The sequence below is a fragment of the Papio anubis genome, chromosome 2 (assembly GCF_008728515.1).
Source record: "Papio anubis isolate 15944 chromosome 2, Panubis1.0, whole genome shotgun sequence".
Taxonomy (NCBI): Eukaryota; Metazoa; Chordata; class Mammalia; order Primates; family Cercopithecidae; genus Papio; species Papio anubis.
The window spans coordinates 88,950,694-88,978,638 of NC_044977.1; the positions used below are offsets into that span (position 1 = coordinate 88,950,694).

Here is a 27,945-nt window from a genome sequence, read left to right on the forward strand (position 1 = left end):
CATGGCAAGGGTTCCAGGAAGCATCAACTCACCAGTTTCTCTGGCTGAAGGCAGGGATGCTGGTCAGGCTCTGATCACTGGCAGGGTAATACTGCGCATACGATGGGCGGGTATAGGGGACTGACGTGCGTTTGTCTTCCTCATAGCTTTTCTTTGCTGCTTTTTTCTCAGCCTTGGTTAGCTTGTGATCCTTTCGGTTCAGGAGCAATGACTCATGCTCGAAAGGCTCCTGGGGACACAGGAGGATGTTGATTTAGTTACCAATATGGCTGATGGATAATGAGCCTTACTTTAAGATCAAGAAAAGAGCTGGCTGTCTCCAGCACTAGTGAAGAGATTGCTCATAGATACACAGGCTGGTTTACTGTCTTTCTGTCAAGAGTGTAATTTATAGCTCTAACCTAGGACCAGCTTTAGACATCAAAGCCTGCCTTCCCTATCAAAAGAATGGGGGAGTTCAGATAATTAACAAACTACATTTTTAGAAATTTCCCCTCTCTTTCTGCTAAGAAGACTCACACTAGCCAAATTATTATACATGGCTAACCTTAGCACTCCCAGGACCAGATTAGGGAAGGGGGTAAGTGGTTGGGGAAAGGGAGGGGGACTGAGTGGGGCAAGAAAAAGAAGCCCTTGAGTCCAAGTCACCTGCATGAAACATCACCTTGGATGAAGAAAACAAGCTTACAAGACAAGCCTCCCTTGACAGAGAGATTCCCACTCCGGGGACTGCATGCATACCAAGTTCTTACCTTGGTGATGAGGTGAGGGTACTTCAGACAAGCCAGTTGCAGGACTGACTCCTTGATCCCCTTTATGTTCAAGGAAACTTGGGGAGCTGGCTCCTTCTCAACAAAGTGCAGTAGGTTTTCTACCTCTTTCCGGGTAAAGTTCAGCATTGGATTTAGATCATCCACCACCCGATCTAGAAGGATAAAAACATGGAGAAAGTCAGCACACCGCATTAAAAACTGTAAAGGTCAACAGACAGAAGTAGCATAACTGTCACTAATAATGAAAAGTCATCCCATATCTGAAAGTCAAAGACTAGGTCTGAGGTCCTGGTGACACTGGAAACATCATATAAGGGGAGAACTTGTATAACGAGCTTGGTTTGTTATCATTAAACTCACCTTCAACAAGTTGAGGTCAATTACCTTTTAAGCAATGTGAATCAGAATGAGATAGGAGGAAATGAAGGCTTTCTCGAAGCCTGCCTGTGTTCCCATATCCTGCTCCTCCTCTCCCACCCTTGATACTAAAAGGCTGTATAGATATGCCTCTCTGAAGTCTGGAAGATGGCCCACCTGACATGCCCTGCTTGGAAATCTGACGGTCATAGATCTTCTTTTCTAGAGTGTAATCAGCCACAAGGCGATAGATGTAACAGGGCTTTTTCTGGCCATAACGGTATACCCGACATACTGCCTGGGCGTCATGGCAAGGGTTCCAGGAAGCATCAAACACCACCACTCGGTTGGCACCAATCAGATTCACACCCAAGCATCCGGCCCTTTAAAAGACAAGCCAACAATCACAGAATCTTTAGTCTTAAAAAAGGTTTTCAAATCAGTTTTGCCTTCTGTGACTTCTACCCCAATATTACTCTGTCCTAAGCCCTAAGCACAACATACTCAAGGATTTTGCTGTCCTGCTGATAAACAGTACATTCCTCAAGCACTGAAAATTGTGCCCTGAAATCCAACATGAAAGTGTCTACCAGCTCAGAAAGAAAACTTACTCTCCTCTTCTCTGTACCAAGTAAGGCCCCCACATCCTGGCCTTGGAGTGATGTTCCTTGGTGAGGGGAAACTTCTGCACACAGATGTTTCCACTATTTTTAGTCCAACAGCTTAGAAGAGTGACTGGCTCACAGCCTGCCAAGGGCATTATGATGGCAGAAGGCAGCACAGCCTTCAAGCTGCTTGGCATGAGACAATGCCATCAGCCTTTTACAGTTACCTTGCACTTTCTCCTTTTTAAAGCACTTTCACATTCACCACATCATCTAAGCCTCATAACACTCCTGAGAGAAAAGCCAATTAAAACCCTTGGGTATTTTTTGTTGCTGTTGTTTGTTTTTTTCAAAAATGAGACGGGGTCTCACTCTGTCACTCAGGCTGGAGTGCAGTGACTCAATCAGAGCTCACTGCAGCTTCAACCTCTCAGATTCAAGCCATCCTCCTGCCTCTGCCTCCCAAGCAGCTGGGACCACAGGCGCATGCCACCACACTCAGCTAATTGTTTGATTTTTTGTAGAGACAAGGTCTTAGTACGTTGCCCAGGCTGGTCTTGAACCCCTGGGTTCAAGCAATCCTCCCACCTTGGCCTCCCAAAGTGCTGGGGTTACAGGCATGAGCCACAACCATTGTTAATGAAGGTCTCAAAAAATTTTATGATACCATCATGACTGCCCTGCTAACCTAATTTCCTTTTGAAGTCCCCTCTCTGACCCCAAAAACAATTACAAGTCTAAGCTGATCTCTTCTGAGGGAACTTGGAGTTTTGGGGTACCAGCCCAGGTGGCCAACAGCCTGTACAGATTCCTTTGACCTCACCTCTTGGGATCCACTCACCTTGTAGAAAGAAGGAACAGCCAGGTGGTGAGGTTGCTGGGATCATTGAACTGATTAATGAGCCGCTCCCTCTCAAAGGCAGGGGTGCTACCATCTAGCCCTAGGAGGAAGGAAAACCATAAGAAGTGGATATATTAGAGCAAGGATACACAGCAAAATCACTGGGCAATGTCTTTTAAAGAGCAAAACAAACAGAAACACAACAGTGCTCAGATCTCACCCCTTGGACATATCATGGGCCTATAGTAAGTAAGACCCAGGCATCTACAATTTGAAAATATCCCCAGGTGATTCTCAGGTGCACCATGGATTATAAACTACATTTCTCCCCTTTAGTTCTTAGGTCAATTCTAAAGCCAAGAATCCTAGACTTCAGAGTGTATAGTAATCACCTAGGGAATTTGGAAAATACTGGCTCAAAGTGACCTCTCTGCCTCAGTCTTGTGAGTCCTGGTGAGTGCAGAAGGACTAAGAGTTTGTGTTTTGATATGGATTATGTTCCTCCACTAGGAATCTGCATTTTTAACAAGCTCCTGAGGCTAAGAACTTGCTGTAAGGAGACATAAAGGAAATACATCTGGAACAGTAGGATGAAACACATGAATGAAAGGTGGGAAGCTCAAAAGAGGGATAAAAAATAGCCTTTAGGGCTGGATGCAGTGGCTCACGCCTGTAATCCCAGCACTTTGGGAGGCCAAGGTGTGCAGATCACGAGACCATCCTGGCCAACATGGTGAAACCCCGTCTCTACTAAAAATACAAAAATTAGCTGGGCGTGGTGGCCTGTGCCTGTAGTCCCAGTACTTGGGAGGCTGAGGCAGGAGAGTCGCTTGAATCTGGGAGACGGAGGCTGCAATGAGCTGAGATCGCGCCACTGCACTCCAGCCTGGCAACAGAGTGAGACTTTGTCTCCCAAAAAAAAACACAAAAAACAAAAAACAAAAAAACTTCAGTTAAGAAACATAAATAGTAAGGGTAACACTTATCATCTTGAGTAAACAGCAAAACTAAGAGCATGAAATACCACCTGGAAAACTGAATTACTACTGTTGTAGGAAGCAACAGTTTAATTGCTTGGTACTGGGGTTCTATGTCAGGACCCAAACCTACCTTTCCAACCTGAGTTCCAACAGTTTCCAAGCACAGCTCACCACTGAGTTATAGGGCAAGCTCTGAGCCACACCTTGTGCTGGGGGTCTTCCTGCTACTCCCTGAACCTCCAGCTCTCTAAATCCTTCCATTAGGGCAGTGGAATGAGGGCGATTTCTCCACACTCCCACTCCCCACGGGACATTTGGCAATGTCTGGAGATATTTTGGTTGTCACTACTGCCATCTAGTGAGTAGAAACCAGGGATGCTACTAAATGTCCTATAATATACAGGACAGCCCCTTAAAACAAAGAATTATCTGGCCCAAATGTCAGCAGTGCTGAGGTCTGTATTTCTCAACTTTTTTTTCATTACCACCCCACTAAGGAATGATTTTTTTTCCCCCAATGACACTATGTCCTCCATGAAATTTAATACCACAGATATACTGTATATCTGTTTATGTACTGTATGTATATCTGTGACTTACACATTTTAAAAGTTAAGATTTCCACCCTCTGCTCAAAAACAAAAAGTTCAGCCCTTTAAAGTATTACCTCCCCCACAGAGAATGCATGATCTAGGCTTGTGTTCACTCTGATCTTTCAGCCTGGAATGATCCTCAGGCAACAATAGCCCTGTATATTCAAATCCTCCCCATTTTTGAGACGCCTTGGCCAATCATCCTCACCAGAGTGATTCTATCCTCCTTAGAACCCCAGTTAGGGCACTCAGTTGTTCTTGAATTGTCATATCTCAGATGAAGAGAAGGCCTATGCCTTCTATTTCTCTATACTCTCCCATCTCTCTCAATCCCCCAGCCCCTAGTACAGTACCCTGTACGCAATGACTGGCTCTTAGTATTCCCCTGCTCCTTGGCTAATCACAAATATTCCTATGCATTTGATGGAGTGGAGAAAAAGAAAAGAGAGAGAAGGAAAGGAAACCCTTAAGCAGACCTTGCCAAGGCTTCAAGAACAACGCAACAATGAACTCACGGAAGTAGCTAATGTTTCGAACCCACTTCTGTGCTCCTTGCCCCTCGGCACCAGGTGGACAGGGTACTTCTCGTTTTCCAAGGAATTCCTCTATGAGAGCCAAGGTGGAAAGGCTCTGGCTGAAATGGAAAACATTTTGTTCAGATGGCTCCCAGAATTGAGGGAACATTGTTCCCAATAGGTTCATACTCTTGTACAACTTTCTGACAATGGGAGCTCCAGAACCTAGCACTAGTAAGAGGTAACTCTAGGCTGGGCACAGTGGCTCAAGCTTATAATCCCAGCACTTTGGGAGGCCAAGGCAGGTGGATCACTTGAGGTCAGGAGTTCAAGACCAGCCTGGCCAACATGGCAAAACCCCATCTCTACTAAAAATACAAAAATTAGCTGGGTGTGGTGGCACACGCCTGTAATCCTAGCTATTTGGGAGGCTGAGGCAGGAGAATCACTTGAACCTGGGAGGCGGAGGTTGCAGTGCAGGATCACACCGTTGCACTCCAGCCTGGGCAACAAGAGTGAAACTCTGTCTCAGAAAAAAGGAAAAAAAAAAAAAGAGGTAACTCTAGGTTCAGCACAGGGGCTCACGCCTTGTAATCCCAGCACTTGGGAGGCCAAGGTGGGCAGATTACCTGAGGTCAAGAGTTCAAGGCCAATCTGGCCAACATGATGAAACCCCATCTCTACTAAAAATCCAAAAATAATTAGCCTGGCATGGTGGCACGTGCCTGTAGTCCCAGTTACTTAGGAGGCTGAAGCAGGAGAATCGTTTGAACCTGGGAGGTGGAAGATGCAGTGAGCCAAGATCGCGCTACTGCACTCCAGCCTGGGCAAGAAGAGTGAAACTCCATCTCAAAAAAAAAAAAAAAAAGAAAGAAAAAGAAAGAGGTAACTCTACCAAGAACAACCAAGGGTATCCTTCCTAGCACATAATGGGAGCAGAGTCATCCACATACTTATGACTACCACCACACTGAAAAAATACTCTCTTCATTCTTCACTTCCACAGTTGAAAGTTTCTGGGGTTTAGCTCAATGCAGAGTAACAAATAGCATTTAGCATTAAACACTACCACTGCATGAATATACATCAGATATGATTATGGGTTTTACTAGAGAGACAAAATCACTCAACTGCTTCCAAGATATCATGAGAGCCAGTGTCCTTAGAAGTGATCCATAAAATCAACACTAGGCTCTCCCCAAGCTAGAATCACTGCTGTCCTCTCAAAGTGTGTCACATGTGGAAGCCCTCACTCTGAGGCTCCTGAGCCAGGCTCCTGCCACTTGGTTCTTCTTGGAGCATAATCTGGTCAGATTATAAAGGAGGAGAAGCAATCAACTTCATTTTCCTGGGGAGTCAAGTCTTAATGAGACTCAAAGCTCTAGCCAGACTGAGAATATAACTTGGAGCAAACTACGTCACTTATTTGGCTTTACAGACAAAGCTTAAAACCGAAAATAAAAGGTTGGGGAGGGACAGAAGATTAAACCAAGGGTCAGCAAACATTTTCCGTAAAAGGACACATAGCAAATATTTTAGGCTTTCTTGGCCACATAGAGTCTCTGCCGCATATTCTTTGTACGTTTTTTATAACCCTTTAAAAATGTAAAAACTATCCTTAGCTCTCAAAGTAAACAAAAACAGGCCAGAATTTGAAAGATTAGACTCCAATGCTAACCTAGGGTTCTAAATTGTTCTCTGTGGAGAAATCAAATTGGGCAATGAAAGAAACTCCAAGAGACAGACAACATGCAAGAAGGTCCTCACAATAAGCACTTGTGGGGGGGCGGTGGCCTTGGTCTTGTTCTGTGGTGGTTTTGTCATTCTTTACCACAGACACACAGCCTCAACTGGAAGTTTCTCATCCTACCTAAACACAAGGATCTTGTCCCCAAGCTTCACACTTTCCTCAATCAGGTGGAAAAGCAGTACCATCTTGGGAGAGTTTTCTAAGACTCCAGTCTGGTAATTAGTCAGAAGGTCCTTGGCCTGCAAGAGAGAAACAAGGCAGCTTGGAGCAGGTGCAAGGTCAGATCACTAGAAATAAAATTCTTTCCTTCCAAGGCAGCAGCTCATTGGCCACCTTTGTAATTCCATAAAGAGACCCTAGCCGTGCATCCCTACCCTTTCCCCAGGCAGGACTTGCACCACCCCTTCTCAGCAATAGTTTATGGTTCCTGAAGGATCTGTTTGACTTACCCATTCATATGTGACGATGTTGTTGCCTCGCTCCTGGAAAGGGTTGAAGCCAACGCCCTGTAGGAACTTGCTATTGGTTGCCTCTCCCACTGAGGAAGCCAAGGGGCTATCCTCCCCCTTGCCTTTTGTTCCCTGTGGTGGACAGCGGGTACTGGTCCCCGCAGAGCCAAGTTCTTCCACATCTAGGTCCTGCTCATTGGCCAAGCTCTCCTTCTGAAGGGCTTCATACAGCACATCAGGGTGATTCCAGATCTGAGGTTCAAGGAAAGGGAGAGGGGACACAGGACAAAGAACAATGCAAGGGTGTCCCAGGAAGTCTGGAAACACATACTTGCTCAAACACACACGTCCCACAGTAAACACTGTCACACCAAAAATTAAAGTCAGAACCCTTCACAGCCAAAGAGCCTGCATATTTGTTTTCATTGCCAGTTCTGGTCACCATGACACATGAATGGGAGCATTCATACCAGGAGCCATACCAGTAAGTATGTTTGCTACATAATCAAAAAAGCTGTCACAAGCCTTTTTGACATTCTTATTCAAATAAGAGTAAGAATGTTCCAGTTTCACAGTGTGGCTACAGTCTGCTACTGTATAAAACTATAGACAAAAATGTATCTGACTTATAGTAGATCAATCACATATCATTTCAGGGAGTATTCCTAGCAAGAGTTGAGAACTCCCAGGAGAAGAGAGGAAAGGAAGAAGGAAGGATACAGTGACACCAAAGCATCATCACAGAACATGTTTGCCTTAGTTTCCTGGCCTTGACCCAGCACTGTGGCTATAAAAGAAATATTTGGAAACCCCTCCTAAGCCCAGACACATACCTTCTGCTGACTTATCACAGCAGTGGCCAATTAAGAATAATACCTAACAGGTCTGCTAAAGAGTAGCCAGAGGTAGAGGTACAAAGTCAATGAAACAGGTCCCTCAACAAAAGAATGAAAGCAATCTCAATATGATTAGTATGGAATCCAATGGAAGGTATCCCTAATAACTTGTCTAAGCTATATATCTCTTGAATTCTGATTATGCTAGCAGTCAAAAACACTGCCCCACAGTATTTTTCCATTATCCCCCTTGGTATAACAAGTTGTGCAGCTGAGTTGCACACTGCAGGAAGCATCAGTTATATTACACTGTGTGAATGGCACCCCCAGGAGTTATGTGGTACACAACCAGCACCTCTCTCCTTAGAGCCCCCAAACCTCCAGTGCAGTGAACTGAGGTGGCCCCTTCTCACTTTATTCTTCCTTTATTGAAGACTCTCAGTAGAAGTAACTCCCTTGGGACCATGTGTATCCTTAGTACCCATCTCAATCTTTCCTGAGGCCCCAATGCACCTTGCAACACACGCAGAATGCCTTAAGGGGGTTCAGCCCCAGCCAACCGCTGCTACCACAGTCCCGGAAGCGATCCATGAACTGCGTGTACAAATCTCGCTGGATCTTGGAGAGCCGCACAAGGATCACATTTTCTTCCTTGGCAGGGAGATGAATCTTCAGCACAGTGTGGCCTCTCCTACGGAGGCAAACAGATCAGAAATGGCAAGGTAGTGTGGCCAGGAGGGGTCAGAGCAAGATAAAAACAGAGCCTTTTGCACTCCTACCACACCTCCCTCTTGAGGATGTCAACATGCACTGCAGCCTTGCAATAATGCAGAGCGGTTCAACAAGCAAGAAGAAACTCACCTTAAGGATGAAAACTAACACTAAGAGGCAGAGTGACCTGTCCCAGGTCATGTCTGACTGCATGACAGAGACAGGGGAACCTGAGGTTCTTACTTTAATTTAGGCTGCCTCTCTGAGCTTTCGCTCCATATGCCATCTCAACAAGGAAAAATGAGGGATCTGCTTTAGACTAGCCTAAGGTAAGTCAGCAGAATGGTAACTTTTTCTTGCTTCTCTCAGCAAGAGAGGTGTCTCCAGTACCTTTAAAGATAACTTTTGAGAGAAGCACTTCTAGGCCAAACTTTCAGAGAATTGAAACAGTGGATATCCACCATCTGCTAGCTTGTCACAGGAAGCAAAGTTTTACTACTGCCTCAGGGAAGGGGCCCTCCTACTCCAACATCCTATCCTATATAACAGGCTTGGCATGCCCTTGGCAACAGGGCCCTCTGAAAATTCAGGAAGCAGGACCCTGAGGATGGCTCACCTCTGCACAAAGCCCTCCAGAAGACTGTGCAAGACATGGCTCCGGTACCGCATGAGGCGGACGTCCTGAGGTGTGCTGTCAATACATTGCCCGTTCAGGATAGGGCGTTCAAACATGTTGCTGAACTCCTGCCGGGTGCCAAGGAAGTCTGGGCGCACAAAGTCCACCATGCACCAGTACTCAATGAGGTTGTTTTGCAGAGGGTACCCAGTCAGCACCACCCGGCGGCGAGAGCGGATATTCTTCAGAGCCTGTGAGGTGCTGGCCTGGCAGTTTTTGATGCGGTGTCCCTCATCACAGATTACTACATCAGGGCCAGGGCGGCATAAAGCCTTCTCAAACTCTAGGGAGGGAAGAGGATCTGGAGTCAGAGGGTGACAGGGCCTGCTCTTAGTCAATAATATGAGAAGTAGGGGTGCACCCTGGAGGAGACAGAAGAAATGAAGGAAGCAGGAAGCAAGAGTCAGCCCCCCTTTGGTGAGAGGGTGCCAGCCATTCAAGCTCCTGGATATGACTGGTATGACTTGGTATGACGCTAATCTGGCAGTTCACTCTTGCAATAAATATCCCTTTCCCCTGTTCCTTTCCTTACTTTGTTTTTCTTTATGTGAAAAGTATAACTGACTTGCATTCCTAGGGCTTGGACCAACTGGGCAGCACAGAGAGGGACCTTACAGAGTGCCAGCCTGGGATTAAAAATGCATCTGGATGAAACCAATGGGAATAATCCAGACACTTTAGTGGGCTCTCACCATTGCCAGAGTCTTGACTCCATCTGAAGGCTGGCTGGTAAGAGCTAGCTAAAGGACAGGGTCTTCCCGCAGTTATTCTCCAGTCATTGCTAAATGGCAAATTCATCCCAGCTCTACCATAGAAGCAAACCTAAAACAAACATAATCTCATAGATGAAGAGACTTATAAAGTGAAATGGCCTCTGAGCCCTTAAAAACTTTCTTTCGCAAATGAGCAGAGGCCCCTTAGAAGATGGAGTAGAATTAGAACTATGACAGGAATGGTTTTCACTAAAAGCAACTGGGATACATTCTTTTTTATAAATTCACAAACAATAGTATTACTACTTTGTCTTTATATTAGTGATTTAAACACTTTATATTTTCTTCATGCTTTCTCAGAACATCTCTAGAAAGTGGTAAAGGAAATGGTTACTATTCCAACTGTTCTGTGAGAGAAACAGGGACAGACGAACAGAGGAATAATCTCCCCCAAGCCAGTGTGTGGCCTGGCCTAACCATAACTGCACAGCTGGCAGAGAAAGCAGTACCTTCTAAGAGCCATTGGAAGTCATCCTACTCATCTTGGGAACCAGGATTTTTGATCCATGATAACAATTCACATCAATAATGCCCTTTACATCTGACTAGGTGCTATTAGTAGACATGATTTCTTTTTTCGTGAAACACCAACAAGAGTATTCCTGGGATAGGCTGCCCACCTCTCCGAAACTCCTGCTGCCGATCTTCCTCATCTAGATCAATGATGACTGGGTGAGAACGTTTCTTGGTTTTCTTCGGTCTACCTGTGGCAAATGATTTCTTCAGAGTGAGGAGTCTGTACATCTCGTACCCCATCAGTAGCACCCCACCCTCTGACACCCAATCAGCCATTACTTTAGCACGAGATGCCATCGTCCTGCAAGGTAAACAGAGAAAATTGTGTGAGATGTGAATTATATCTCAAGAATTATTGTTTCCACTGCTCCCAAGGAAGAATTGCTCACAATCAAAGCTGTGTTGATGTACATTCAGAACTTCTTATTACCAAAGATTTCATGTGGCAGCAAGCACAGGGCTAGCTAGCCTACCACCCAAGGACCTCCCATCATCTCAGAGAAACTAATTGCACTCAGGATGAACCGGATCATTGATGCTGGTTAAACAACAAGAAACATAGCAATTCAACTACATAAGGCAACAGAAAATGAAAATCCCCTTGGATATTCACGCATGACTACAACTCAACATTTGAAGGAGCATTTCAATCCCATGATAAATACAAGGTCACAGAAGGAAGGGCAACATTCTGCAGTTTACTTGCCTGGGCTCAAGTGAATAAAGAGCTACAAACAGTAAAGAGGAAAGAGAAGAGACCAGATGACCCTCAGTAAGTCACTCCACTTCCAAACACCAGAGCCCTCACTGTATTTCATTGATTGCATGTGGACTAAAAGTCCTGAAATCTAAGAAAGCAGAGCAACCACCTGTGAGGTCAACTCATCATCTCCTCATTTTTATGTGTGTGTCCAAACATCACAAAAGGCACCCTCTGCAAAAAATACAGTAAGTCTACCTTCTCAATTATCCATACCAATGAGGGGAAAGGTTAGCATATAGAGCTCGTTTGTTGAACCAAGAAATAGCTTTAGACTTTTGGAAATCAGGTTGACTTTATGGCATACATAGATAGATAATTTTATTTAAATCTAAAACAAAGCGAGGCTTACACCTTTCAAAGCTTTGGGAGTTGTACCATTAAAGGTCAACTGCAGACCAGTGCCTAAAAGAAGTGACTAATGATTAGGTTTTTAAGAAAAGTGAAATGTAATAAGTAAAAAATTAGACAGTAGAGGCCAGGCACGGTGGCTTACGCCCGTAATCCCAATACTCTGGGAGGACGAGGTGCGTGGATCACCTGAGGTCAAGAGCTCGAGACCAGCCTGGCTAACATGGCAAAACCCTGTCTCTACTAAAAATACAAAATTAGCCGGGCATGGTGGTGGGCGCCTGTAAACCCAGCTACTCGGGAGGCTGAGGCAGGAGAATCACTTGAACCCAGGAGGCGGAGGTTGCAGTGAACTGAGATCGCACCACTGCACTCCAGCCTGGGTGAAAGAGCAAGACTCCGTCTCAAAAAACAAACAAAAAAAAATCTGACAATGGAAAGATCCATTGTTTCGTGTTGAATTTTACTACAATATGCATGGGGAAAATATGACCATCCCCACATATTTTTCAAGATATAAAAGCCTCCTAAAGCAGAACACAGGAAATTTCTCAGGCTACTTAACTCTGGCTTTCCTGAAAAGCTAGGTAGAGAAAAAAATGAGTAGCAAGAACAGAGAAAGTGACACATCAAGAAACCAAAACAAATCTGGATGCACAGGCTACATACTCAAAGAGACTGCCTTAACATCAGATCCCGGACAGAAGTCTAAAAGGAAAGGGGCAGAGAGGAAAGGGCAGGCCACCTACTTGTGCTCATCATTCAAGATGTGAACTTTAAAGAACCGAGGCTGGACTTCTTCAGGCTTGTTGTCAGCCGGGAGGGCTTCAGGAGGTGGAAGCCACATGTTGAACTCTGCCAGCCAATTCTGAAGAGTATTAACCTATTAGAAAGCCAAGTCCAAAAAGAGAGTTTTATGGAACAAACTCAGAGCTGAGCTCATCAAGCCTTTTGGTGCTCAGTAAAGGCATTAACGCAGAGCTCTTCAGAGGAGTGACTTAAGTGGTGCCTTCCCAAAAACTCTTACCGGCACAATGGCAAGGACTGTTTTGGCTGGCGTGTGGCGGAAGAGGACATCGACGAAAGAGATCACTTGCAAAGTTTTCCCCAGACCCATGCTGTGGGCCAGAATACAGCCAAAGCCACTGCTGGTCTTAAACCTCTCCAGGGATTCCACCAAGTTATCATAAAGGAACCGGATTCCGCCAATCTGACAAGGGACAAAGACAAATGTCAGAGGGGCTCAAAAAGATGAGGGCTCCAGTTTTTACTCACTTTGTAATTAGTAAGAATTAAGTAAATGAGAAGGCATTATAATAGATAGAGAGGTGTGGATGGCCATAGAAGATTCCCTGTACCTTGACTGGTCTATTTGTTGGTGACAGTCCTCTTGGAAAAAACAGAAAAGCATTCACTAGTACAGTGTAATGCCCCATGTAATGCATGAATCAGTAGTGTCAAATTCCTGACAGGATCTTTCAGTCAGTCTGGTTTCCCTCAGCGTCGGGAAGCTCCCCTCTTAAGGCAGCCCATTCCATAGGAGTAGTTTTTTTGTTTTTGTTTTTGTTTTTGAGACAGAGTCTCGCTCTGTCACCCAGGTTGGAGTGCAATGGTGCGATCTCAGCTCACTGCGACCTCCCATCTCCCAGGTTCAAGCAATTCTCCTGCCTCAGCCTCCAGAGTAGCTGAGACTACAGGTATGCATCTCCTGCCCTGGTGATCTGCCCACCTCGGCCTCCCAAAGTGCTGGGATTACAGGTGTGAGCCACCACGCCCGGCCTGTTAAAGAGTTCTTAAGGCTGGGCTCGATGGCTCATGTCTGTAATCCTAGACCTTTGGGAGGCCAAGGTGTGCAGATTACCTGAGGTTGGGAGTTCAAGACCATCCTGGCGAACATGGTGAAACCCCGTCTCTACTAAAAATACAAACGATTAGCCGGGTACAGTGGCACACAACTATAATCCCAGTTACTTGGGAGGCTGAGGCAGGAGAATCATTGAGCCTGGGAGGCAGAGATTGCAATGAGCCAAGATTGTGCCACTGCACTCCAGCCTGGGCTACAGAGCGAGACTTCATCTCAAAAACAACAACAACAGCAGCAGAGTTTTTAAGCTGAGTTATGCACAATAGCCAAAATATGTAATCAACGCAAGTGTCCATCAGTGGAAGAAAGGATAAAGAAAATGTGGTGCCTATGCACAATGGAATATTATTCAGCCATGAAAAATGAAATCCTGTTATTTGCAGCAACATGGATGGAACTGGAGGTCATTATGTTAAATGAAACCCGCCAGGCACAGAAAGACAAATATCACACATTCTCACTTATGTGGGAGAGCTAAAAAAGTCAATCTCATGGAAGTAGAAAATAGAATGGTAATTACCAGAGGCTGGGAAGGGAGAGGAGGGGGAGGAAGAGACGTTGGTTAATGGGTACAAAAATACAGTTACTAGGTCAGGCACGGTGGCTCATGCCTGTAATCCTAATGCTTTGGGAGGCCAAGGCAGGAGGATCACTTGAGCTCAGGAGTTCAAAAACAGACTAGGCAACACAGTGAGACCTCGTCTCTACAAAAAAATTAAAAATTAGCTGGGCATGGTGGCATGAGGCTATAGTCCCAGTTATTCAGGTTGAGTTGGAGGATCACCTGAGCCCAGGAAGTGAAGGCTGCAGGGAGTCATAATCACTGCACTCCAGCCTGGGCGACAGTGCAAGAGTCTGTCTCAAAAACAAAAAGTTCTCAGCCAGGCACAATGGCTTACGCCTGTTATCCCAGCACTTGGGGAGGTTGAGGCGGGTGGATCACTTGAGCTCAGGAATTCAAGATCAGCTTGAGCAACATGGTGAAACCTCATCTCTACAAAAAAAAAAAAAAAAAAAAATTAGCTGGGTGTGGTGGTATAGGCCTATAATCCCAGCTACCTGGGAGGCTGAGGAGGGAGGATCACTTAAGCCAGGGAGGTCAAGGCTGCAACGAGCAGACATTGTGCCACTGCACTCCAGCCTGAGCAACAGAGCAAAACCCTGTCTCAGAAAAAAAAAAAAAGGTTCTTAATTGTAAACTGAGTCAATGTCTGTCTTCATGGAACTTTTACTCACCAGTCCTGGTTCCAGGGTCTGGATCAACACAAACTACTCTACTCCCTCCTATCAGAAAGTCCCTCCATCTTCTGACTCTCACATCTCTTCTAGATACAGACCTTCCTAATCAAAGCACTGCTCGCCAGAGACCACCTCAGTCATGGGATCCCACAGAAAGAGGCTCAAATTATTAGGTCAAGAGATCCACTGCTTTCTACGGGGTAGGGCAAACCTGAAGCTTGTCTCTTCCCTTTCCCCATCCCTTCCTATTCATCAGGAATCCTGAACCATCAACTGCTGGAAGGAAGTAGCAGATCTTTTCAATAGCTGAACAAGCTGCTCTTGGTACCAAACAAGTACTTCACAGGCTGTGATGCTAATAACCACCAGCAGGCAATGTTCATAACAAGGAAACAAAAAGGAAAAGGAGAAACAGTCAAGGTTTGCTGTACCTGATGAGGTTTCACAGCCCGTGCCAACTGTGGGGCAAGGAAGACATTTTCCTCCTCTGGAGGGTGGTTTAGGTTGACAAGGACCCGCCCAAGGGCATCACGCTGGTTTAAGACATCATTGACATGGGTGCCACCCTTCTCTTCTTCCTCATCGTCTTCACTGACAGACTCACTGCTGTCCACAATATGCAGAGTGTCCTCCTCTCCAGAGCTCAGTTCTATCACCTCTGAGACAGCAAAAAAAGCAAAACCAAAAATCCAGGGAGTGAAGATAATTTACTGCACACAGTCAGAGCAGAAGACTACAGAAACTTAAAGTTAGAACTTCTCATCACTTATTAAAATTTTGACTTTTACTATTTCTCTCTTTCAGCTCAAGTTAAGACAAGCAAAAAACTTATATTTACCAATGAGACACAGGGAAATTAGTCAAAGCCACATCCCAAACTGAATGAGGAAGGACTGGACTCTTTTCAAAGTACAGTCAATCTCAGCATGAACACCAGGTCGGGAGAAAGGGAGGCACCTGGTTTCATCTTACCATCTCGACTGCTTTTTTCATCCTCACTGCCACTGCTACTGTCCAAACAAATGACTTCCTGGGCCAAGACCCGAGGAGGCAGTTGGGGACCATCACTTGCTCTTAAAGCAATTTCCTCTAGGAAAAGCAAAATGGAAGGGAACGATGTCAAGACCACATTTGGCTCTAACATATTTCCCAAAACAATTCACCACCCCTTTTCTTTTATAGCTCTCTTGGGGAGTATCCACCAAGAAGAGAAACAGAGCCCATCTCAAAAACCTCAGCCCTCCTTCCAAATTCCCTTTCTCTACTGGTTTTTTCTTCCTGCTATCCACCTGACCACTAGAAAAGGTCCCAATCTTTTGGCAAGTTAAAATCCAAAGTTATGAGAAAAAATCTAGATAAAAACCTATTTAAAGAGTACATTTTTATTCATTTTAGCTTTTTAGATGATTTTCTTCTGATTGTGTGCTCTCAAGAAGCTGAATGACTTTAAAGGATTCCTGAGAGGCCACAATCATTTTATTTTTATTTATTTATGTATTTATTTTTGAGATGGAGTCTCACTCTGTCGCCTAGGTTGAAGTACAGTGGCGCAATCTCAGCTCACTGCAACCTCCACCTCCCTGGTTCAAGCTATTCCCCCTGCCTCAGCCTACTAGTAGCTGGGATTACAGGTGCACGCCACCATACCTGGCGAATTTATTTTTTTTGTATTTTTAGTAGAGATGGGGTTTCACCATGTTGGCCAGACTGGTCTCAAACCCCTGACCTCAGGCAATCCGCCTGCCTCGGCCTCCCATAGTGCTGGGATTACAGGCATGAGCCACAGCGCCCAGCCAAAAGGCCACAATCTTATTCCAGATCTGCTTTTGACCACTGTGTGCACCTAGGGCTTCTTCCTCCTGAAGCAAAGGGCCTTCCCTGCCATGTCCACTGCTTACCAGGGAGGAATTCCAGCGGAACAGTAGGAATAGGGGCTGCATAATCTTTCCTCTGCTGCTCCAGGCGCTTCCTTCTTTCCAACTCTTCTTGCTGTGCTGCTTTGGTAACAGGCTCCAATTGATCCTCCCGGAGTAGCTTTCTAAACATTCACATAAGAGACAGCACTTGGGTTCAATTAAGATTTGGGCAATGTAATGGCAAGCTAAAGAGAGAAATAGCCATTGCTGATCTCAGAGAGTTGAGGCAGGAGAAAGAGAAGCCACATCAGCCTCACCACACCCATGCAAGGAACAGCATTAAAAAAATAGGACATCAAGCTCAGATGGCTCTAGAAAAACATACTTTCCATATTATTTAACTCCCTGACAGATGCCCCTGCCAACTCATCTCTCCACATAACAGATCAAGAATAAACTAGAGTAATATTTGATTCACAAAGCTGAAAAGCAGTATTAAAAATAGTGTTGTTGGCCAGGCGCAGTGGTTCACGCCTATAATCCCAGCACTTTAGAGACTGAGGCAAGTGGATCACCTGAGGTCAGGAGTTCGAGCCCAGCCTGGTCAACATAGCAAAACCCCGTCTCTACTAAAAATACAAAAATTAGCCAGGTGTGGTGGTGCACACCTGTAGTCCCAGCTACTCAGGAGGCTGAGGCAGGAGAATCGCTTGAACCTGGGAGGCAGAGGTTGCAATGAGCCAAGATTACACCACTGCACTCCAGCCTGGGTGACAGAGTGAGACTTCATCTCAAGAAAAAAAATAATAATAATAGTATTGTCATGTAGAAAAGAAACTAGGATTGGCCAGGCACAGTGGCTCATGCCTGAAATCCCAGCACTTTGGGAGGCGAAGGTGGGCAGTTCACTTGAAGCCAGGTGTTCCAGACCAGTTGAACCAACATGGCAAAATCCTGTCTCTACTACAAATACAAAAATTAGCCAGGGGTGGTGGCGGACACCTGTGGTTCCAGCTACCCAGGAGGCTGAAGCACAAGAATTGCTAGAACACGGGAGGTGGGGGTTACAGTGAGCCGAGACTGCGCCACTGCACTCCAGCATGGGCAACAGAGACTTTATCTCAAAAAAAATGAAAGAAAAGAAATAAAAAAAAAAGAAAAGAAACTAAGGTTACAGGGATTTTATATTATTTTCAAACTCAGAGTAATATTTCAAGTTGTCATTATTGTTATTCTTTTTTAAGTGGAGGCAGAAGGAGAAAAAGATATCACTCATTTCCTTTCAATGGCACATATTGTTATTTGATAGAAGGAAGAACTGTTGGGGATTTGGACAGTTAAAGAAGTTCACATTTTTGCTCTTAGAAGGAGCCTTGCTTTGGGTCAGACAGTCCTCTACCATTAGAAGTTGACATCTAAGAAGATGAGAACTCAACTTGTAAAGTCTTGTTTTGAGACATAAGAAAAATAGAGGAAAAACCGGAAAGTCCAGCTGAGAGCACCTTATCATCTTTGGGCTGCCACCTGGGGTCTCCAGAGAGTAGAACACCCTCCCACAGTGGTCAAGGCCTTTCTCATTCTCCCTACAGTCCTCTGAAAGCCCAAGTCCAGTGATCCTGAGCTGCACCTTCACTATTAATGGAGACACACACCTGACACTTTTCTCCTTTGGAGAGAGAATTCTCCTTCCCAAATCAGTCTTTCTGCTATTGACAGCCTTAAGATGAAGGTAAAACCTCTATTCCCTTCCCTCTCCTCTTACACAGAGCACAGCTCACCGTATGTTTCTTCTCATGTGGGAGGGCTTCTGAGCTCTCTTCTTTTTGGGGTCCTCTGAGACTAGGTTCTTGCCTTGGTGGTGCCTAAGCTGCTCTGAAGGCTCAGACTGAGATGAGGTAGTTGAAGTGCACCGCGGTGGCTGCTGCCCATCTTCTCCCAACTGGGCATGCTCAGTGCCACACATGCCTTCCAGGGATGGGTCTGAAAAAACAAAGGGAAAGACATTGCTTTACAGGGGTGAGGGGGAATAAGTTTTGATGCCAGACACACTGGGTTCAAATCTCAACTCAGCAACTTATTAGCTGGGAATCTAAGGCAAATTATTTATATCTCTCTGAACATCAGTGGATGTATCTACAAAATGAGGATAGTGAGGCCCATACCTCAGAGCTATTGTGAGGACTGAATAGTGTGCATGCCTAGAACCAAGCCTGGCCCAGAGTAAGCCCACAACAAATGATAGCCATCACTCTTACTATAGTTTAGTGCTATGATCAGAGTGAGGAAGTTTCATGGCCTCAGAATGCTCAGAAAGGGACAATCTGAGCAGCCAGGCTCCAAATATAGCTCATAATCAGTTGTACGACTTTAAGCAAGTCCATTCACCTCTCATCTGCCAACAGGGACAATATTACTCCTTTCAGTGTTGTAAAGCATTCACTCATTCAAACTTGCCAGTCATTTCATGAGGGCTTATGGCAAGCACTATCCTAGATGCTTCAAGGGATATTTCTAAGACTCCTTCCCTTCAAGAAGTTTAGAAGGTTTTGTAAGACTCCTTCCCTTCAAGAAGTTTGTGTTCTGCTTAGGGAGACAGGGCATGTACACACACAGACTCAACATGGCAAGGTGTGCTAAATATCACAGGAAGGGCAGATCAACAGATATAAAGAACTTTAAGGTTGACGACATCACAGGAATTTGAAAGACACTAATACATGTGATGATCATGCAGGAACTATATGGGAGGTAAAATGTGAGTCAGGCCTTGAAAGATAAGCAGAATGTCTAAAGGTAATACCTTAAAAGATAGTTGGGGGCCGGGCGTGGTGGCTCATGCCTGTAATCCCAACACTTTGAGAGGCTGAGGCGGGAGGATCACCTGAGGTCAGGAGTTCGAGACCAGCCTGGCAAACATGGCAAAACCCAGTCTCTACTAAAAATACAAAAATTAACCAGGCATGGTGGCAGGTGCCTGTAATCCCAGCTACTCGGGAGGCTGAGGCAGGAGAATCACTTGAACCCAGGAGGCGGAGGTTGCAGTGAGCCAAGATCACACCACTGCACTCCAGCCTGGGCGACAGAGTGAGACTCCGTCTATTAAAAAACACACACAAAAAAGGTTGGGGGTCCAGGGAAGATTCCTGATAGTGGGAATGTCATTTGTAACATCCAGTACCAGCAAGGACTAGAGTTGGAGTAGGCAGATCCATGTGCACACCCCTGTCCTCAGCCTGCTGAGTAGCATTCTGTTCAATGGGTAGACAGGCTTTGAGAGTTACATAGACCACAAGCCTGTCCCCAAATTCGTCAGAGCTTCCCAGACATAAGCACTACACAACCAAAAGGTCTTTCCCAAAGGTAACAGGAATTCAGAACTAGAATATAAATGCCAGAACTGAGGTGCTCTAGACAATGCCATTTGGATCTTAGGCAGGAAGGAACCAGGAGCTTTGTGGGGTTTTTCTGTTAGTTTTTTTTTTTTTTTTTTTTTTTTTTTGAGGGGTGCAGTCAGGGGGCTGGTGGCTTATTGTTTGCTTTTAACTATAGACTTTATTTGGATTTCACCAGTTTTCCATTAATATCCTTTTTCTGTTACAGGATCCCATCCAGGATACCATGTTGCATTTAGCTGTCATATCACCTTAGTCTCCCCTAAACTATGGCAGCTTCTCAGTCTATTCTGGTCTCTCATGACCGTAACACTATTTTTTAGAGATAGGGTCTTGCTCTGATGCCCAGGCTGGGCATCAGTGGCCCAATCACAGCTCACTGTAGCCTCAAACTCCTCGGCTCAAGAGATCTCCCAGTCTCGGCCTCTCAGGTAGCTGGGACTACAGGTGCACGCCATCACACCCAGCTAATTTTTTTTTTCTTTTTTGTAGAGACAAGGTCTCGATATGTTGGCCAGGCTCGTTTCAAACTCCTGGACTCAAGTGATCCTCCTGCCTCACATTTCCAATGTGCTTGGAGTACAGCCATGAGCCACTGCATCAAGCCTTACCCACTAATTTTAACGTTCATCAATGGGTCTTACCTAGAACTAATTATTATTGTAGTATGTTAATGGTGGTTTTCTATTTTCCTCTTTCCTTCTACATTTATTATTTGGAATTTTTCTGTAAGGAAGAATTGTCCTATTGATTGATTGATTGATTGATTGGAGACGGAGTTTCACTCTTGTTGCCCAGGCTGGAGTACAATGATGCGATCTCGGCTCACCTCAACCTCCACCTCCCAGGTTCAAGCGATTCTTCTGTCTCAGCCTCCCAAGTAGCTGGGATTACAGGCATGCACCACCACGCCCAGCTAATTTTGTATTTTTAGTAGAGATGGGGTGTCTCCATGTTGGTCAGGCTGGTCTCGAACTCCCAGCCTGAAGTGATCCGTCCACCTCGGCCTCCCAAAGTGCTGGGATTACAGGCGTGAGCCACTGTGCCCAGCCTCCCATTTATTTATTTATTCAATTTTTTTTTCTATGAGTATGCAGTCAAGAGTCTTTGGGGTAAGAAACATTCAACCTGAGAGCCTTTGGTAAAGAGACGTCGGGCTGTCATTAAGTCTTGATGAATGAACCTGTAGGCTGATGTCCCTAGGCCAAAAGAATGATGTACCATGGGTCATCATCATCCTATGCACTCAGTCACTACTAAGAAATAACATATGGGCTGTCTCACCACTCACTGGCTGAATCAGGGAATCATGAGTATCCATGTTACTGCTCACCTTCCATAGCTTGGTATGGCCTCCTCCTTGTCATATTACTACTCCAGCTTCCTTATGGTCCCTTTCAGATTGATGCCAGATTCTAGAACAGCATGAAGTTCAAAACTAATGTTTGCTAAGAGTTAACATGGCATAGGGGTGCAGTAAGGACACTGGAACCAGACCGATGGAGTGTGAACTCCAGCTATGCCCCTTATTATACCTTTCTGTTCATGTTTATAAAGGGACTGGAGGAGAACAATTGTAGTAACCTCTAAGGGTTGTGGTGATTATTTTATGAGATAGCCTAAATTAAGAACTAAAACAGGCCAAGTGTGGCTCACGCCTGTAATCCCAGCACTTTGGGAGGCCATGGTCGGGGAACAGCTTAACCCCAGGAGTTTGAGACCAGCCTGGGCAACATAGCAAAACCCCATCTCTACAAAAAAAAAAAAAAAAAAGAAATTAAATTAAATTAAAATGAGCATGGTGGCATGCGCTTATAGTCCCAGCTACTCAAGAGGCTAAGACGGGAGGATTGCTTAAGCTTGGGAGGTGGAGGCTGCAGCGAGCCGTGATCACACCACTCACTGTACTGCATGCAGTCTGGGCAATAGAGCAAGACCCTATCTCAAAAAAAAAAAAAAAAAAAAAAAACGAAAGAAAGAAAGAACTAAAACAGTGTCTGCCACATAGTAAACACTACATTTAAAAAACAAATAAACAAACAAAAAACAGCTGCTGCTTTTACTGTGACTACTACTACTCCAGGTATGAGGTATGGATTTAGCTTTTTACATTGCCTCCTTTCTCCCTTATAATAACTCTACAAGAGTTTTGCTCCCCTAATTCTAAACATGAGAATTTTTGCTCCCCTCTTTTTTTTTTTTTTTTTTTTTTTTTGAGATGGAGTCTCGCTGTGTCACCCAGGCTGGAATGCTGTGTGGCGCAATCTCAGTTCACTGTAAGCTCTGCCTCCCGGGTTCACGCCATTCTCCTGCCTCAGCCTTCTGAGTAGCTGGGACTACAGGCGCTGGCCAATACGCCCGGCTAATTTTTTAATATTTTTAGTAGAGATGGGTTTCACCATGTTAGCCAGGATGGTCTTGATCTCCTGACTTCGTGATCCACCCGCCTTGGCCTCCCAAAGTGCTGGGATTACAGGCGTAAGCCACTACGCTTAGACTTTGCTCCCCTAATTCTAAATATAAGACACTGAAGCCCTGAAAAGTTAAAAATACTTGCCCATGGGAATATAAGAAATAAGCAGAAAAACAGGAGCAGGCAGTTAAAAGTATGAGCTTTGCATTCAGGCAGTGCTGCCTTTAAATCCTGTAGCTCTATGTTTACAGACGCAACTTCCCTGAGCCACAGTTTCCACATCTGCAAAATAGGGATGTCAACGGTTATCTTGTGGAAGATAGTATTCTTCAAACCCTTGTCTGCCTAACGCCGTGGAATTCCATACTCCCAATCACATTGAACGGTCTGGGAGCATGCAAAGCTCGGGGGCCTTGGTCAGACATGCTGACATTTGTGTGAGATTTCAAATCTCAACTATATATTCTAATCAAAGATCAGAAATAAGAAAGCAAAGGGGGAAGCAGAAATGACATGTGCAAACTGCATCTTGTCACAAAATCAATGTTTCTTACACACACACATACTGCCTCCATGAAATTGTAGACTACACTTTCACGTTAAACCTCTCCATGTGAGACTACTACAAACCAGCCACTGTTGCCTCTCCTGCTCCCTGCTTTCAATTTAGCCCAATACACATATGAGCATCTGCTAGGTACCAGGCCCTGTGCCAAGGCACAGTGGAACAGACCACATGGGGAAACACATATGCTATATGGAAAGTGCCCAAGAGCAATAACACTTGAGGAAAAGACACCAAATCCAGGCTTACTGGCTGGGCATTGGGGCGCTTCCTTGGGAAGACCGAGACCTGGTCTTCAAAATGAAGGAAGTAAAGCAGCAATAGGAAGGACCTTCCAACCCAAGAACCACTTTCCTGTGCCTTTCCTAGAGCTCCGCATCCAAGGGAGACTTAGGTGAGGATCTAAGATCCTTCTCTGTATGCTGGTACAGAAGTCAACCCCAGTCCTGGGGAAGACTACTCCCAAACCTCTCCTTCCTGGCATTCTACTTTCCACTGTCCTAGTGTTTGGGTGGAGAGGGGAGGCTAATGTGGTTAGAGTAAAAGTGGACAGATGGGTGGGTCTCACATGTGGATGCCCAGGATGATTCACTCCCCTGCAGCAGCACTGGCAGCAACTTCCTTGGCCCTCAACTGAGAGAAGGTTTCAGGTAGACAGCTTTTGCTTTTCGAAAAGCAGAGGGGACATGGTCAAGAAAGGCATTAGACAAGAAATGCTCATGATGGGACACTGCAATACCATTAACATAAGCAAGAGGTTAAAATGTCACACTCCCTTCTCCATTACCACCGGTCTGTAGTAGGCCTACCACAAAAAGCCTCCCAAAGAAAGCAGAGCCTAGGGTGGCAAGCAGCACTAGGAATGTACTGTGTGTGTAAGCCTTGGCTCACGGACATGTTCTACCTGCTGAGGAAACAAAGTGCCATTGCTTATGTGCCCAGCCAGACATGAGAACTAAAAGAGAAGTTTCAAAATAGAGCTCCAAGTCTGACTAGTTGCCCTCCCAAATTCACTAACCTCTTCAAACAGTGCTCTCCAATTTCCATCTGAAACATCATAGGAGAAAGTTCAGCAATTCCCTGTTTTCCTTTAAAAGAACTATCACTCTTTCAGGCCCCCTACCCCTCCAAAGACCTAATACTTCCACAGCATTTCACATAATACTGCTGTCAACTTCTTCCTACTTCACAGCCCTGAATTCTTCCCTCCTAAAAGGGGAGGCCATCAAATTCCTCCTCCCAAACAAACAGTTGGCTGGGCAGCAGACTCCCCAAGAGGGGATATCCACTGCTAAATGACTACTTCCACCAATACTGCAGCTTGGCCTACAACATACCAACTACACTTGGGGCTGGGTTGACACACTTCAACTTAGTGTTTTGCTAGGTCCTCTGGCCTGGTTCTGATAAAGTGACCCCTGATGCTCTCCTGGTCTTTTTTGTTTTGTTTCTATTTCACAAGAAAATTTATTGGGCAATCACTTGGAGAAACAGTTGGAGGCAAGATTAGAGAGTAAGCAGATAGGACAGAGTCAGAGAATAGAGCGCAAGTCCAGAGGGGTTTGAAATTGATCTGCTGGGCAGGGGGAACTTTTTGCCAACTGCTATATTTCCTTGTTCTAGCTTCTGCCTTGCGGAATGGGCTGTTCCTGGGAGGATAAAGAATAGAACCTGCTGACCTTTCAATATCACCAACAGATTTATTATCAAACATTCACCCCAAGTTACAAGGCTTGTGACCCAACTGTGAACTCCTGTCTGACATGGGGCTGAACATGGCCAAGTGCAGTAACAATTTTAAAATCATCAGGCACAGTATATTTAATTCTCATGCCTTATACAGACGATACATGTCTAAACCAGCTCCTTACCACCCAGCATTCTTTGAGTGAATCCTCAGCTTCTGGGTTCATCAACTACTTTTAGCTTATTAAAGGAATTTAGTTTACAGATGTGCTAATATTTAAAGCTCATTGTCATGTAAATCAATGTCTTTCAAGTGCTTCATTTTTGCTGTTTCATGATGATTATGGTTTTTACATAATAACAGATGCTATATCTTTAATAAACTATTCTTAATAATAAATCTATTTCAAAAATTCTATAATTAAATTTCCTTCAGTCAAAATGTAACTTTTCACTATGTGTTCTTTTTTTACCTTCTGAACACTGAATCAAGCGAATTTACAACCTAAGCAAAATAATTTAACTTCCAAAAAATAGCCCTTCCCCAGATTCTAGACTATAATCCACCAACAGTTACTGAGAGAAAAGAAAAAAAGTTCAATAAGGAGGAAAAGAGACATGTGCTTTGACAGACAACAAATGTAAATTAAATTAGTATCTGCATAGCTTAAAAGTCAATGACTATTACCACCACAATTCAGGATTACAGAATCAGACCTAGTTGCAAATACCCCTGAACTTTCTCCTTCACGTGAGCCAGCTGTGAGTAGTAACCGCAAGAGTTATATAAACACCAAAGAACACTTATGTAAGTTTCTTGGGAATGAATTATGAACACCACCACTATAAATTTGACCAGGCAAATGAGTAGCTTTGAAAGAAAAATTCAATCCTACATTACATTCAATGAAGGCACAAGGTACAAACACTTCCAGGACTCTTTTTCCAGGGGTTCCATCTCTTCTCTCTCCTATTGTATAAAAAAGACTAACCGAACTCCTGAGAGATGCAATTTACCTATATAACAAACCCACACATGTACCCCTGAACCTAAAAGTTAAAAAAAAAAAAAAAAAGACCAGTAGGACCAGGCCCAGTGGCTCATGCCTGTAATCCCAGCATTCTGGGAGGCTGAGGTGGAAGCATCACTTGGCCCCAGGAGTTCAAGACCAGCCTGGGCAACATAGGGAAACCGCCATCTCTACAAAAAATAAATAACAAAAAAAAAAAATAGCTGAGCATAGTGTTGCAGGCCTGTAGCAACCCAGGAGGCTGAGGTGGGAGGACCGCTCGAGCCCAGGAGGTTGAGGCTACAGTGAGCCAAGGTTATACCACTGCACCGCACTCTAATCTGGGCAACAGAGCAAGATCCCGTCTATTAAAATAAAATAAAAATAAAATAAAATAAAATAAAATGGACTCAAAGTCGCATCATATTTCTCCTGATGTGATGCAACTGGATGTACACACTACAACCTACGATGTATGTGTGCCAAAAACTCTGCACTGGAGCCTGAACACACCTTAAGATCTCACTCTTAGTTTATAAAAATACAGAGGACAACAGCAGAATGCAGTCGCTACAATGCATAATGCACAGAGACCATTGTTTAATCAAAATTCACTAGATATGCAAAGAATAGGAAAATATGATCCATAGCCCAGAAAATTCAGTCAAGAGCAATGTAGATAGACTAGCTGTTAGATTGCCAGCCAGGACCTTCCTGAATTGCTTACCTTCAGAAGCCAAGAGAAATAATAGTTTTAAGCCACTAAGTTTCAGGGTGATTTATGACACAACAGTAGTAATTGAAATAGAAATTTGGTACATGGGTCCTGCCACACAATAAAAAATTAAACCATGACACTGTATTTGAGATAAGGTGGTGAATGGAAAACTGGAAAGGCCATGAGGAGACCGGTAGTAAAAGCCTATAGGTCATCAAGGATATTGTTGGTAAAGTGTAAAGGAAAACGTTAAAGGAAGCTGGAAAAAAAAAAGACAGAGACACATTGCACTGTGTCAGAAACTTTAGCAACTTTGTCACCTGCAATAATATGAAAAACAGAGATTGAATCCAGAGTAGGCCTATGAGACCTTTTGTTACAGTCTCAGAAATATTTAAGATAGTGCCTAGGCCAGGCGCAGTGGCTCACGCCTGTAATCCCAGAACTTTGGGAGGCCAAGGTGGGCAGATCATGGGGTCAGGAGTTCGAGACCGGCCTGACCAACATGGTGAAATCCTGCCTCTACTAAAAATACAAAAAATTAGCCACTCATGGTGGTGGGCACCTGTAATTCCAGCTACTCAGGAGGCTGAAGCAGGAGACTTGCTTGAACCCGGGAGGCGGAGGTTGCAGTGAGCTGAGATCGCGCCACTGCACTCCAGCCTGGGCAACAGAGTGAGACTCTGTCTAAAACAAACAAACAAAAAAGATAGGGCCTCATAGACCTTTTCCAACAGATAAGAGACCTCCTGAAGATCTTAAAGGCATACCTAGCAGACCTTCTCCATTAAACAGAGCTTAGAAAAATCTTAGAGTTATCCCACAGCAGCTCCAGGAACTCCTTTCCCACCCACGTTCAAGGGAAATTAGAATCCACCTCTCAATTGGAGGAGTTATCAAGGTCAACTCTAGAAAAGCATGTGGGATAGAATATATTGTTGTATTCATCTATGGAAAAAAGTCTGTCATATTCCACTCTCTGGCCACAGTAACTCACATTCTTCTCATATGCAAAACACACTTCCCTCTCTGAAGAACCCCTCCAAGTCATTACAGCATCAGCTCAAAGTCCAAGATCTTATTGTCTAACTCAAATTGATGTATGGATGTGGCTCTCCATTGTAGTTCCTTGGATACACTTTTTAAGTATAGTTTCTCTTTCCTTCTTTCTTTATTTTTTCAGACAGAGTCTTGGTCTGTCACCCAGTCTAGAGTATGATGGCACAATCAATGCTCACTGCAGCCACCACCTCCAGGATTCAAGCAATCGATCCTCCCACCTCAGGCCCCTGAGTAGCTGGACCACAGACACACACCATCACATCTGGCTAATTTTGTAATAAAGATTTAATAAAGAAGGACACAAAAAGCTCAAATCACAAATAAAAAACCTGGTAAAATGTACTTCATCAAAATCTAAAACCTCTGCTCCTCAAAAGACACCGACAGAAAAAAGAAAATCAAGTCACAATCTGGCCGGTCGTGGTGGCTCACACCTGTAATCCCAGCACTTATGGGAGGCCAAGGCAGGCAGATCACGAGGTCAGAAGATTGAGACCATCCTGGCTAACACAGTGAAACCCCGTCTCTACTAAAAAAAAAAAAAAAATACAAAATATTAGCTGGACGTGGTGGCACGTGCCTGTAGTCCCAGCTACTCATGAGGATGAGGCAGGAGGAACGCTTGAACCCGGGAGGCTGAGGTTGCAGTGAGCC

At 44.6% G+C, this 27,945-nt stretch overlaps 1 protein-coding gene across 7 annotated transcripts in view; it reads right to left on the bottom strand.

The window, feature by feature from the left end:
• The window catches only part of RAD54L2 (RAD54 like 2), a 134,778-nt gene that overhangs the window by 16,928 nt on the left and 89,905 nt on the right, over positions 1–27,945 (bottom strand). For 6 of the 7 annotated variants that reach the window (XM_021934363.2, XM_017955425.3, XM_017955421.3 and 3 more), the window contains 16 exons: positions 18,224–18,425; positions 16,488–16,627; positions 15,562–15,678; positions 15,021–15,247; positions 12,514–12,696; positions 12,236–12,369; positions 10,480–10,676; positions 9,027–9,387; positions 8,213–8,390; positions 6,864–7,115; positions 6,535–6,653; positions 4,665–4,783; positions 2,577–2,676; positions 1,308–1,513; positions 753–925; positions 33–229 (listed from right to left, as the gene is read on the bottom strand). In XM_021934363.2, coding sequence (XP_021790055.1) covers positions 33–229; positions 753–925; positions 1,308–1,513; positions 2,577–2,676; positions 4,665–4,783; positions 6,535–6,653; positions 6,864–7,115; positions 8,213–8,390; positions 9,027–9,387; positions 10,480–10,676; positions 12,236–12,369; positions 12,514–12,696; positions 15,021–15,247; positions 15,562–15,678; positions 16,488–16,627; positions 18,224–18,425 — 2,905 coding nt within the window. The remainder of the gene's footprint in view (positions 1–32; positions 230–752; positions 926–1,307; positions 1,514–2,576; positions 2,677–4,664; positions 4,784–6,534; positions 6,654–6,863; positions 7,116–8,212; positions 8,391–9,026; positions 9,388–10,479; positions 10,677–12,235; positions 12,370–12,513; positions 12,697–15,020; positions 15,248–15,561; positions 15,679–16,487; positions 16,628–18,223; positions 18,426–27,945) is intronic. The other variant, XM_009200663.4, reaches the window with a different exon arrangement.